Source organism: Falco cherrug, chromosome 1 (genome assembly GCF_023634085.1).
Source record: "Falco cherrug isolate bFalChe1 chromosome 1, bFalChe1.pri, whole genome shotgun sequence".
Classification (NCBI taxonomy): domain Eukaryota; kingdom Metazoa; phylum Chordata; class Aves; order Falconiformes; family Falconidae; genus Falco; species Falco cherrug.
The window spans coordinates 58,299,893-58,314,069 of record NC_073697.1 but is presented as its reverse complement, the minus strand read 5'-3'; the positions used below and the strand labels follow the sequence as shown (position 1 = coordinate 58,314,069).

General features: G+C 39.3%; 1 protein-coding gene across 1 annotated transcript; it reads left to right on the top strand.

The window, feature by feature from the left end:
* The first annotated feature begins 40 nt into the window (after positions 1-40).
* On the top strand, positions 41-14,003 carry LRRC66 (leucine rich repeat containing 66). The gene is given in 13 exon segments (XM_055724020.1): positions 41-541; positions 544-697; positions 699-877; positions 3,225-3,391; positions 3,939-4,269; positions 5,644-5,931; positions 5,934-6,010; positions 6,013-6,270; positions 6,273-6,501; positions 6,504-6,679; positions 6,681-6,855; positions 6,858-7,233; positions 7,341-14,003. Coding segments are annotated over 13 exon segments (3,450 nt in total). The 5' UTR covers positions 41-342; the 3' UTR covers positions 8,182-14,003.
* The last annotated feature ends 174 nt before the right edge of the window (positions 14,004-14,177 follow it).

The following is a 14,177-nucleotide window of genomic DNA, read 5'->3' as shown; positions in this document are numbered from 1 at the left end:
TCATTCCATACCTACTGATCATGGATTGTATCTGGTGGACTTCACTCAGTGGTAATTGTGTAGGATACCTGAAGTAGAGTTCAAAAGTCTCCACTGTTCTTAGTTCACAAGTTCCTGAGAAGCTGCATTTCTCAACCGAAGGGCTGGAAAAGAAAGGTTTGGATTGTTTTTTGGGAGGAGGAAGGTTACCAGTTTATGAATAATTTTTTGAAAAAGATTCAAGACTCCAAAACTGGATGTTTAAGGCAGAACATCGGTAATGCTTTGGTTATTTGTTTGGCATTGATTTTTTTTTTTTTTTTTTAAATAGAAAGTATTTCCACTTTCTATTTAACTCTTGTTATGCTGAACTTACCAAAATTTTACATTTTACATACAGATACTATGGATAACCTTCACTTGAGTATTATAGCTGTGGTCCTTTTCTTTAATCTTCCTGGATCAGTGGGAACCAAGTCATAGCAGGTTGTTCTTCATATGCATCACCATTCAGAGTGCCGACGGGATGGGGAGTTCTTACTGAACTGTTCTTTTACCAGAATGTCATTATTACAGAAGATATATCACAAACAGCAATAATGGCTGATTTTAGCTACAATAATATTAAAACTTTTCTGTGCACTGGTGGAAAAAATGAAGAATGGATGCTAAAACACCTGAACCTCAGTAACAACCTGATTTCTGAGCTCTCCTTAACTCCTACTAAATTTACCCATTTTAGAAATTCTAGGCCTCGGTGGTAATGCCATCCACACCCTCACACTGGACACACCTACACCTGCATGTGGGTCTAAAAAGTATGGAAAAGTCAACCATCTTCTGCCTGCTTTGAAAGTATTATCAGTTGAAAGAAATAAACTTAACATGATTCCAAGAGGTAAGCATTTCAAAGTCCATTTCAAGGGACCTCACTCCCAAGGGGTAAGTTGGTTTTGGATATGATTCACTACATCCTTGTGAACTCCGAATGTGACTGTCTCATTTAGTTAAGGTAAGGGAAAGTTTCGCCTGCATGCAGAGACTGAAGCAAAGAGGTTGTTTCAGATAGGTTGGGTGGGGTTTTTTGCACAGTCTTAGCAATCACCGTGCCTTAACATCAGTCAAGTATCACCAAATATATCCTCTGAGAGCTCGAGCAGTATCTGCTTGCTGTATAGAAAGGGAAGTAAGGATCTTTGGCAAAACACCAGCCTCCACCACCCAGTCATGAACCTTAACATCAAGAAAATTACAGTTAATGAGTTTCATACTACTCTTCAAGCAGAAAGTCAATACTCTTGAATAAAACTTGCTCTGATTTTAGTATTTCACAAAGACAGGAAAATGTATTTTGTTCAGTCAAAACAATTTTGCTCCGTGCCATCTGACACCCAAAGTGACACATATTAACGAGAGGGCTGTAGAGTTTTGACAGACTTTTAGAAAAACGTTTGCTAGTCGCTGAACTACGCTAGGCATCATAGCCTTTACGACAGCCTCTGTCCTCATAAACAGATGACTCATATTGTCCTAACAGTGCCTAAAGGAAGCAGAAGCTGCAGTAACAGCAACACTATCCTATATATTTTTTGCTGACTTTAACTGATCTCTGGTAACATCATCAGATTCATTAGCTCGAGGTTTTGTAAAAATACTAAGCCTGGGGCAGGCTTATCTCACAAAGGCAGACAAAGGGGATAATTTTGCACCTACACAAGGTCCTTGACATTCTATTTTTCTCCTTTCTTGAAACTAAGTAATTGTCTGGCATGCAGGAAACCATTTTGCCCAATTACTTTGTAGTGTCTGTAAGGTTCCCATAAAGACAGTATAGAAAAGCTTACATTATAAAATTGATACAGATTTGATCTGTTTTGATCGATAATGCCACAGTGGGTCAGACATAGAAAAGGGTTGATCTAAGAGACTCAATTTTAGATGTTAAAAGTCAAATTGCTATGCATTGTACCACCATACTTCAAGTTATACTTAAATCCCCTATTAATTTACGTACACGTTCATAAGTTTATTTTCCTCCTCCAAAATACTTCACTAAGACTCTAGTTTTAAAGCTCTGATAAGAAAACATGAACTGAAGCTCTAAGGCAGAGGGGTTTGGCCACAGAGAATCCCTTCTCACAGCCACCACTCCAGGCGTCAGGCTGCTGCCCACTGCTGCTATACCACTCTGTATTTTGGCCACAAATTTAGCTTCATGCAGGTGCAAGAAGGATTTATGCACTGCCAGAACTTCTGCACACCGTTCCTATCAGCTACCTCCAGTTTTACAGCAGGCATGAATCATTTCCTCCACTTTTCACGAAACCCAAAGATTAATTACTCAGCAAACAGAATGGCAAACTGGAATAAGAGATTTCCAGTGAACCAGATGACAAGAGCAAAATTTTTAAGAACTAGTAGCTTCTGAACAATGCTCTATCATCAAAAGTCACTTCAGAGTGCCATTCGGGCGTTACCCAGTGTGGAGACGCTGAGTGTCCAAGTGCCTGCCTTCCCGCTGGATTGCAGGCTGGAGCTCTGGGGGCTGCCTGCACAGCACCTGAGAAAAATGAGGTATCTCCAGTATTCAAAAGGGCTACTTATGCGAGACAGATGCTGTCGTAACTAGGATATGCTGAGGAAAATACCATCATGCTCGGTAACTGACAGGCAGGCAGGAATAAGCAACACCATGGTTTTGTTTCCAGTCAGGTTTACATCCTGTGAATACGGTTCAAACGATTCCACATATGAAAAACACCTGTGAACGTGCAGATGGCAATGACTAGGAGATACTGTACCACCTTTTGCATATCCATCTTTTACGTACAATTAACACATCTGGATTTTATAAACTGAGTATATTCCACCCTTTTCATACACCTCCTTCCCTAGCCCCAGTTCTCCAGAGAAGCGTGCTCAAAGCACAGAGATCACAGTTTTGTGATTTTATTTTTTTTTTTAATTAATTTTGACAGGACAATGGATCGTTACTGCTGTTATGGAGATGTGAGGTTTTAAAACATGCATCAATTGTGAATGTATTAACGTGCTTGCTGTTGATGCTATGCAACTTTTAGAATGGGCAACCACTGAATAGGAAAGACACAGTAACTGAAAGCCTGCAGCCCCTCATTGCAATAGACAGGAATGGCAGCAATTTTGTTGCAAAGAACGTTAAAAAGCCACTTGACACAACTGGGAAAACAAGAACCTGAAATGTAAAATAGTTTTGTTCTTCCTAGGACTAGGCCTGCTGCAATCTTTACAAACTGTCCATATGTCATCCAATGACATATGGCAGATTGATGTGAATGATTTTCAAATCTGTTCACAGCTGAAGGACATTGACTTGCAAAACAAGGTAACTAAAATTCATCCGGATGCCTTCAGGGATCTCAACAAACTACAGGTTGTAAAGCAGTATTACAACTATTTCAGTGTTTTGTGTTAATCACCATTAAATATATTAATTATCAACTATTCAGCATGATTACATTGGCCTTCGATTATTATGTTAGTATACAATTATAAAAACAAAAGCAAATGGTGAAAGTAATTATGTTTATATATTTGTGTTTCATTTATATGAAAGCCCACCACACTTGTAAATACACAAAGTAAAACTATATATTTACCATTTATGTATGTCCCAAACCAATCCATAATTGACTTACACACACACATCCTTTTCTACCCACATCCCTTCCACAGCAAGAGCCCTGCAGCTTCCCACTCACACAGAGGTAGTTTACAACGGGAGAATTCTATATACATCACAATTTAAAATTCTCATTAAAATTCAAAAGCTTAGAACAGTATTATTGAAATCTTAACCAGGTGTACTGTTTCCATAACCACAAAAGTGCTTGTATACTAAAATGAATGATATTGTTGATACTGCAGTTAGGATTCTATTGTAAGGCTTGTCAAATTCATTCCGGATTATTTCCAAATAGGTCATGGACCTCCGTGGAAATGCTCTGACAACCCCTCTACCACAGATAGTAATCAGTTTGAACTTCTTTCAACTTGAAGTGGATTTGTCATACAATGCCTGGATATTTAACTGCAGACTAAATGCTTTCAAACAGTCATTTAGTTTCCTTTTTGACTCCTCAAAGAAAGAATAGAGTATTTCATACAATGAATCTGCCAACAGCACACAGAAACCTCTGCTGTATCTGCCAGGTTTCCATTTAAACTGCAGCAACCATGTTTTGCTCAAAAGGGCTGTAATCCCAGCAGGGAAGACATCAGTGCTAAACTGTAACTTGGACAACACAAGGGGTATGTAAAACAGGGACTCCATCCATACGTTGCTAAAATCCAGATGCGTGCAAGAATGATCAAAGAAATCCAGTTTAAAAAGTGTGTTTCAAAAGACACTGTTTGAAAATAACTGAACAACAATTTAACATGCAAATTATTTCATTGGAAAGTAGTATATTAGAACATTTGAAAGTCAAGTTTCCCAAAAAAGAGTCTTCATCTCCTTCCTTACATTAAAGTAGTAAGTGATGCCAAATTATACACAAATAAATTGCAAATCTCAGTTAATTTTCGAAAGTAAGCAAAGGACCAAATAGTGGGGTGGCAGTTCTGGGACATGTAGGAAACCGAGAAGGATACAATAGTGCTTCTAGTATTTAGTTACAGCAAAATGAAATGGAAGTTTATTTGCAAGGGAAAGGATTTATATTTCTTCTAAAAAAAGTACAGCTACTGTAGCATACAGTTCACTTAGGAAATGAATCCAGCATTTACAATAGAGCACTTGAAGTACGAGTGACAAAATATGCAGAGCGAAGACTTCCCATGCAGAAGGAAAACTAAGACCAGACTTAAAGGTTTATTAAGGCAAAAAGTTTTAACTCTAATGGACGAATACCACTTTGAGTGGATAAGGCTTTCCCCTTGGAACACTTTATCCCCAAATGAAAATATGTAGGATCTATCAGAAAGGCCACCTGCTTTGTCTATTAATAAGTCATAGAAACTGATTATGGAATTAAAATCAACATGCTGGATCGCACCAAAACTCAACTGGGAACGCAAGCAGATCCAAAGGCGAAGATCTACATACAACCTTGAAACGGATTGCAAAAGCCAACAACCAGCCATGGCCTACGCTAGTGGAAGTTTGGAACAATTGCTTGGTAGGTACAGTCCTCCGTTTTCAAACCTTTTTGCTGCACTCAAAGCAGTACCTGTAAGAAAATCGTAGTGGTTGACAAGCTGACAGTTAACCTAGTGACATCTCCTCTCACAGCTGCACACAGTGACCATGGTCATGCTGGAGAATGGCTGGCTAGAAATACGGATCTTCCATGAGGCAGATCAGCAGGTGGTTCTAGTACGACCCAGAACAGAGATAGTTTCAGTCACCTCCTCCCTCACCCACACCATTTTTCCCATAAAGTCTGCTATTAAGACCCCGTACGTACTATGTTTTAAATGGGGGGTGGAAATATATGATGGTTTAACAGATACTTGGTACCATGTAAAATGACTGTGGATGGATTAAAAAAAAATATTTTATAATAAAAAGTTAAAATTATCAAAGACAGGTCAGAGTATGTTTTTACAGAAATAACTTGACCCTGCAAACCAAGCATCCTATACTTTTAAGAAAGATTTAGTTTGTATTTTCTTTTGTTTCAGGTAATGGAGTCACTTGGTAGGCACCTAAAGGCAGAATTTCAAAAGGTAATAGCATTCCTTGCATGACACTGGATAAAATGAATAATTTAGTGATACACAATGCTGAGAAAACTGCTGAAGGGTTATATTTGTGTATTTTTAATACAGCAAAGAAATATCTCATCTACAATACAAAGGTGAAAGAAAGGGTTTCAACATTGTTGGTTAGAAAAGCCTGGGACACCAACACTGTTTCCAGACAAGGAAGAACAGAGCAAGACCTTGCACTGGCTGCCTGCCTCTCGGTGCTCAAAAGCTTTGTGCTTTTTGTCTGGGTGCTTTTGCTAGACCCTACCTTGTGAGCCTGTGAAAATTCATGTGCAGGAGCAACGATTCAGGGGTTCAGAACACACTTATTCTAATCAAGCTTTTTCAGGTGAAACATTGTGCAGAGCATGCTCTGCAAGCAAACCAACAAATGCGCAGCACGATTTGTTCATTTGTGATGAGAATTCTTCAAGAAACACACGTATTTTTCCTGGGGAAACTTCTACTTTGCATGAAAATGTCATCGGTAGCAGTGTACACGCACAAAATACTGAAGAAGAGTACCAGAAACAAAGCAATAATGGGATCAGTGTGAATAAAATAACCCAGTGTTTTCAGACATCAAAACTAGTACCAGCAGTGATGAAGATATAGATGTTGATGATAACAGACTATTTTCTGTAAGGGTAAATTACAAGAACAGCAATGAAGTAACACCAAGAAAATTAATGACTAATGACATTTCATTATGGAAAGATTCAAAATATGCAAATAATGAAGACTCAGAGAAGAGCAGGTTCCCTCCCATATCCAGGAGATTGAATGCTAGCAGTTGCATCACACCGACTCTTCAGATTTGGATTTATCCTTCATGGGGGAAACTGGCTTTCCATTTTTCACAATACAAACACATACAGTTGCACAAGATTGTAGGAACAGTGACATAAACAACTCTGGCCTGCTCCAGTCTGAAATCACAAAGGCTACACCAGATTCTTCTGAAAGAAGGTGGTATCGTTTAACATAATGAACCCATGAGCCCTACAAAATATATGCCTGGAAGGCGAAGCTGTGATGAACAACTGGGTCTAAACCGCAACATAAATATAACCAGCGATGTGGGAAATTATATTTTACCCTGTAGCTGCAAGAGAGATACAAATATGGAGAATTTAAGTGTCTACCAAACAACTCTCCTCCTACAAAGTACGACTGTAAAATGGAACGTACAAATGAAAAAAATGCTTCAGCAGATATATTTAGTGATAGCTCTTCAGATGAAGGGACTCCATTCACAATGAGCAACTGTAGTTCTTTAGCAGACTCTGAACTGGAACACCCTGAAGTTAGCAACAACCTGCTGTTCTGTCAACCTTCACTAGAGGAAGCCAATATGAACAGTGGAACTGGGAAGTTCTCAACACTGCCAGAGCCCCCAAAAACTGCTGCTGAACTTCAGCATACTGGGAAAAATGGGGATGAGAACAGCATGTATTTCGAAACCACTATTAAGCTTGCAACAGCATCACCTTACGTTGATACATGTAGTGACCACATAAGCATGTCAGTCACAATTAGTTCTTCAAGTCAAGAAGTTTCTGATAAGTTTCATCATTTTACTAATGCAGAGTCAACAGTACAAAGCCCTATCTCTGATTCTCTCCCCAAAGTACAGATTTTGGTAACACGTTACTTTCGTTACATTTTCCCGTGCATGACACAGCCACAGAGAACACTCCTGAAGAGGCTGAAAGGAATCACCGTGAAGGGGGCACTACATTAAGAAGAAACACAAGTACATCTGAGGACGAACATTTTACTTTTGCTCCTAATGATACCGGTTTGAGTGAAATTGTTAAAAACACATCACTACTGCATTCCAGCAATGAGTCACATCTCCAATCTCTGCCTGAACACACAGCTGAAAAACATTTTACAGTCATTACAGAGAAGGACGACTCGCTACCACAGGGGAAACAGGTGAACACAACTAAGGCTTGTGCAGATAAAATGGAAAGAGGTTTTAACGAGAAAAGCTGTGATAAATACAGGGAATTATAGGATACCAGCAACTGTAGTTTGCCCGAAGAAACCCAGTCTTGCAATCTGACAGCAGATTTGCTGCATCTTCACTCTCCTGGGAAAACACAATCAGCCTTCAACACAGAAGATCATTTCCAACTGGATCAGAGAGACAAGGATGCATATTCCTTCTCAGTCCCACAAGGATTTTTCAATGAAAGCACACAATGCAGTTCATGTTCATTCCCACTAAAAATTACAGAAAATACAATGTCCAAAAGCACAGATTCCAGCAAGATGGAGGATGACACTACTTTGACAGGACTGGAGAACAGTTCTCCAGCTGTCAGTCTCCAAAATTCAAGTGAAAAACTCGATCCAAAAGGTCAGACCAATTTAAGACAGGACCAGTTTTTTGTTAAAAAGAAAAGAGCATTTGATGGATTTGCTAATGTTTTGCAAAGCAGGAGAACAAACTTCAACAGCTGAGATGCAGAACTCCCAGAGAATTTTTGTCATCCAGTAAGATGCAAAAATGATTGTCTTAAAATGAAGTATCTAGCTTTTAATAACTGTTAAATACCATGGGATGTGGTTTTTTGTGTCCCCATCCCCCGTCCCCCATCCCCCAATACAACTTTCTATCTGCCATTAACTTCAGAAATCCAACTTATGGAACTAGACTTAACCATGAGAGGTTAAAGCCTGGATCCATCCCATTTAAAAAACACCGTCATTCCAAAGGGTAATTCAGGCCAGAAGCCATGGACTTTTGTTTAAAGGGTACTTTTTAAAAAAACCAAGAATAATTTCTATGAAAAACAGCTCTAGGATACTCAAATGAGTAAACTACTCAGTAGTTCTAACTGATAATAATGCTTTTGCTGAGTTACTTTCTCATTATTATTGGTACCAAGATATTAGATTTCCTTAGAATTTGCCTCTGATATGTGCCGTTCTGTTTCTCTTTGTCTAAAATAAATGTAACTGAAATTATCATTACATTATTTATTATTATTGTGTTTTCCTGTGGGACTCACCCTTCACAGTGAAATTATACGTATTACTGTCTTCTGCTTTTTGAACCAAATTTGTAGATTAAGTGTCTCTGAATTCCCACAGTTTTGCAAAGATAGGTCAAGTCCAAGCAGTATTCAATTACATTTTAAAAAATTACTTTTTAACTTGGCAAGACATAGAATGAAACCCTTCTTTCTCAAAGAAACTGAATAGACCTCAAGCCTTGCAGAAAAGTCAGTCATGGAGATCTAGCTACTGATGGGACACCGCCTGTAGTTTGTAGATGTGATGACACAGGCAGGGTAATTAAAAAAAAAAAATAATCTGCTATTGCTAAACTCTAATTCTCTATAAAAAAGGATCCTATACCCACTTCAAAATTTTACTGAGAGGCAAATCAAGAGCAGCTCAAAACTGTGTGTTAAAATAACACTAGCTTGATATACAGCAACCTTTTCTAAGCCAAAAGATAACAAATTAAGGTAAAATTTTCTCTGAACAGGGCCCAAGGCCCTTTTCACATACACAGTATCATCAATGTAGTCCTTGAAAGGGAAAGTCATTACAAAGGCAAACAAGCCTGTGTTCCCAGAAAACGTAGGAGGCTGGGCAGCAACTCTGGGAAAACTCTTACCAAGACACAATTAATTCACTAAAAACTCTGAACAGAAGGAACACATTTCAATTCCACCAGATGAGGAGCAAGTCCAACGGCACAGTACATCTTTGAAACTGCCTTTAAAGAGAAAGCTAGAAAAGAACAAAGAGATGCTGACAGAAGCTAATAATTTGTTAGCTTTGCATATTTGGAACTAAAGAAAAAGAAAATCAAGTACTGCAAAAAAATGTAACAGGCAAGTAAGGAGACCAGTACAGATATTATTTGATCTTTGGAAAAATATTTTCTTTAGCACCTCGAGTTTCTGTTAAATAATTGTTCTACATATCTAACATCACAATTATCAATTATGTATTTTCTAAGCCAAGTCACCTACATTCAGATCTCCTGCTGGCTTCTTTGGGGACTTTTTCTAGTTTATTTTCTCAAAACCTCTAACATAACTAACTCAGAAGAGATTATATAGCAGTTTCAGGCAGGTGTTGCACGGATTTGATTTAGGGCACCACAGTATCTGCAAGTAATTGCAGTCAATAACATCTGTAATCAAATTACAAGCAATGAATCTACTGTTCTTGCTTTTCAATTAGTTCTTAGAAGATTTCTATTATTTTTGCACCAGTAATCAGTGATATCTAAATTGATAACTAAGAAAATTTTTTAAGAGCGGGTACTGGCTTAATTTCTTCGGTAGGAGTCAGCTCAGGAACCAAGGATGAAATCACCTTCTAAAGAAACTGATAATTTGCCATCAAATTACTCATGAGTTTAAGGGTCTGATTTTGTTTTCTGTTTTTCAAACACAAGAAAAAGCTTTACACATTTAACTGTCCAGAATTGTTCATACAGTCTGACTAGACAAGTAGTAAATGACAAAACACTCAAATCTGCAAAAATCATAGCATTCCCAGAAGTGTTAAAAATACAGTAACTCTAAAATAAGGTATGTTTCCCAATACAACTCATTACTTGATTACACAAATGTCTGTAAATGTTACATCCTGTTCTACTGCAATTTTTCTCTCCTAATCCCCACACAATCTCAATATTCACATAATGCCCTGGCTTCTATTGAATTTAAGGCTGCTCTTCTCAGAGAACAGTATGTGACACAAAACACAACTGTGTTTTTTGAGTCTGTCTCGGACTGGGTAATCAGAGCACGATTCCTCATAGGAACAGCTATATAGCCACTAGGAGCAGAAAACAGAACAGTATTTCCTCACCACCAGTGCTCTCCTTAGAGCCCATAACCAACTTTCAGTAAAGCTCATTATACACAGAAGTTACTTGCAGCCAAAGCAACTTTACAACCGGAATACATAAAACTTCAGATCCCTCTTTATGGTATGTGAATCTTCACACACTGTGTTGACAGACCTCTCCAAAGCCTGTTGCCTTTCGGCTGTACTAGCTGCTAACAAGTTAAGAAATGCAACTACATAAGCAAGCCAATTTTGTGGATCATGGGGGGAAAGCAAAAAAGCAAAAAACCCTGAGCGGTTCTATTGATGTCTCATACACAGCAATGTTTTGTCATTTGCTTCTGCTACGGTTCAGCATACTTTCAAAATATATATTGGCAAATAATTTTCTCATCTTTATACTGATCACAGGAAGGCTGCGGTGGTGGCAGACAGTACACTACTTGTGAGAAGCTGCAAGTTTTCTAAGCCTCTCTTCATGCCATAAAGTTACAGAAAAAGGTTATCTGCTGTTCTCATCACAGAAAAAATATCGGCTCCTTCATCACAGGATTTTTTTAACGTGACAAAGTATTTAATTTACTGTCAGAATATTGTTGATGTTCTGCCTCAAACTTTCCTTGAGATTTCTGCCTGATCTTGCACCTTTCCTTTCCTACTGATCTCTCCAGACACTCTTATTACCTGTTCATTCAAACCCAAACACTCAGCTGCTTCTCCTTCATATTAGTTCCTCACTTCATTAGAAATTGGTCTTAAACCCTTTTATATTTTCTGTGGCTTCCAAGCAGTACTCTTCATACTTGGCTCCTCTCCGTCCATCCTATTTTGCCATGTGTTCTCTATACAATAGCTACACAGTCCCCTACTCACTGACTCCCTCTAAGATTTTACCCCCTCACTTTTCTTTACCTTTCGGCAACTATCAATCTACTACATCTTGTTCACACTGAAAATGCCAATAGTTTAGCTGGTTTGGTCACCAAGAATAGTCTAGAACACCTACACTAGTACAAAACCAGTTGCTGTTATGGGGTATAAGTATACATCATACAGACACTGCCTTCCTTTTTTTTCCCTGCATAGAAGTTACAGAGAGACGTAACTGCAACTGCTCCTGCCCTAGGGATGTTGAAACTTCTTTAGCTTCATCAGTAACTTCAGGTAGCAAAACTAATGTTCAGCTAAGACTTACGTTACTATCACAGTTGATAGTGGGTAAACAGACTACTCAAGAAAAAAGGTGGCTGAGCATATGTTGTATGAATTCGTAAATGAAGCATGAGGAAGCAGCCAAGACGATGCTGGTACTAGTGGAGGAAACCCTTCTCACAGGGCAATGGCACCCTGAACCCCAAGGTTGACAGGACACAGTATCCCTCATACAGTGAATCAGCACATGAAAAAATACTGAAGTCTTAAGAGTAGATTGAGAACTTCAGATATTGTAATCAGAATGAGACAAAGCTCTCATTTTCAAACACGTATTTATGATACTTGTGTAATTACCAAGTTGTTTGCTGCAGGTACAAAGCATTTCAGTCTTTCCAGAGCACGCTGATAAGTGGCCTGGAAAACCACCCTTGAATGTAAAGACAAGACATTCACATTTAACCTACATAAAATTAACATCGGAAAATATTTGGGTATTAATATTGAAGATTTCATGGTACGGAATCTGATAAATACAAGCAGCAGGCTACATTCTGAAAACTGGTGAAGGCAATCCCAGCCTTCACCACCAGTATGAAAGTAATGAAGAGCTGCTTCTCTAGAAAGGGGCTCTACATCACAATATTCTAATTGTAATATATATTCAATTTAAAATATTATTTTAAGCCAAGAACCTCAGGACTAGTAGCTCAAATCGTGGCTCCTTCAATGACTACATTTGTGAAAGTATTATGGACATTTAGGCTGTAGTCTTCATGTCATTGCTAGCAGCTTTTCTACTGCTCTGCTTAGGTACTATCACTTTTGCTTTAAAAAGATCAATGCAACAGCTCATGACAAGTCAAATAAATAAAATCTCTTCTAAAAAGTAAGAAAAACACAAGCATTTAAGGTCATGAACAGACCCTCAACTCAAAATATCACCCCATTTAAATACTACTAAGACCACCCTTCTCTTCCAGCATTACATTTGAGTAACTTAGAGAACTGCCTTTAGCATATGCCTTTAGAAAGCACAGAATCACAGACTAGCTGAAGTTGGAAGGGACCTCTGGAGTTTAGCTAGTCCAATCCCTCTTCTCAAACAGGGTCACCTACAGCCAGTTGCCCAGGCCATGTCCAGATGGCTTTTGGGTATCTCCAAGGACGGAGACTCCACAACCTCCTTGGGCAACCTGTGCCAGTGCTCAGTCACCCTCACAGCCAAAAAGTGTTTCCTGACGTTTCAAACTGAGCCTTCGGTGTTTCCGTTTGTGTCCATTACTGTCTGGTTCCATCACTGGGCTCTGCTGAAAAAGTCTGGCTCTATCTTCTTTACAGCCTCCTTTCAGATATTTACATACATTAGCAAGATCCCACCCCCCCACCCCCACCCCCGGCATCTTCTCTTCTGGAGGCTAAACAGTCCCAGCTCTCTCAGCGTTTCCTCATAGGAGAGAAGCTCCAGCCCCTTCATCATCTTCGTGGCCCTTTGCTGGACTCTCTCCAAGGTGTCAGTGTCTCTCTGGTATTGCAGAGCCCAGAAGAAGACGCAGTACTTCATGTGTGGCCTCACCAGTGCTGAGCAAGGGGAAGTATCATCTCCCTCAGCCTGCTGGCAATACTTTCTCTAATGCAGCCCAGGATACCATTTGCCATCGTTGTGGCACGGGCACATTGCTGGCTCATCTTCCAACTTGGTGTCCATCAGGAACCCAGTCCCTTTTCTGCCCCAGCATATGTTGGTACATAGGGTTGCTCCTCCCCAGGCACAGGCCTTTGCACTTCTCCTTGTTAAAATTTGCGAAGTTCCTCTCAGCCCATTTCTCCAGCTTGTTGAGGTCCCTCTGGACAGCAGCATGACCCTCTGGTGTATGAGCCACTCCTTCCAGTTTGCGGTCATCAGATAACTTGCTGAGAGTGCATTCTAGCCCCTCATCCAGGTCATAAATGAAAAAGCAGGACTGGATCCCTGCATTGACCCCTGGGGTACAGCACTTGTTACTTGCCTCAAACTAGACTTAGCACTGCTGACCACCGCCTTCTGGGCCCTGCCATTCAGCCAGTTTTCAGTCTGCTTCACTGTCTGTTCATCCAGCCTATACATCAACAGCTTTGCTACAAGGACCTCAAGGGCCAAAAAGTGTGGGCTGAGATGAGTGGGACATTCCCGCTCAAATGGACTCTTCTCATTGAAAACATTTGTATTTACAATACTGTTTTACATCTACACACTCCATTTGAAACATACCTTTTTCCAACCAAGTTTTAAATACTGATTTACCTTACTATTAGAAATAAGGATGACAAGATTGTACATAAAGTTCTCTGCTACTAAATGATAAAGGTTGCCAGCTGACATGGTGTGAGTTCAGATGAGAATTTCTGAAGTATGAGCCACAGAAAAATCTGAAGTCAGTTGCTGAAACCAACACAAATACTGTTTATTTGTGGGATGCCATTTTACATCAACACCAGCAAAAGACCTA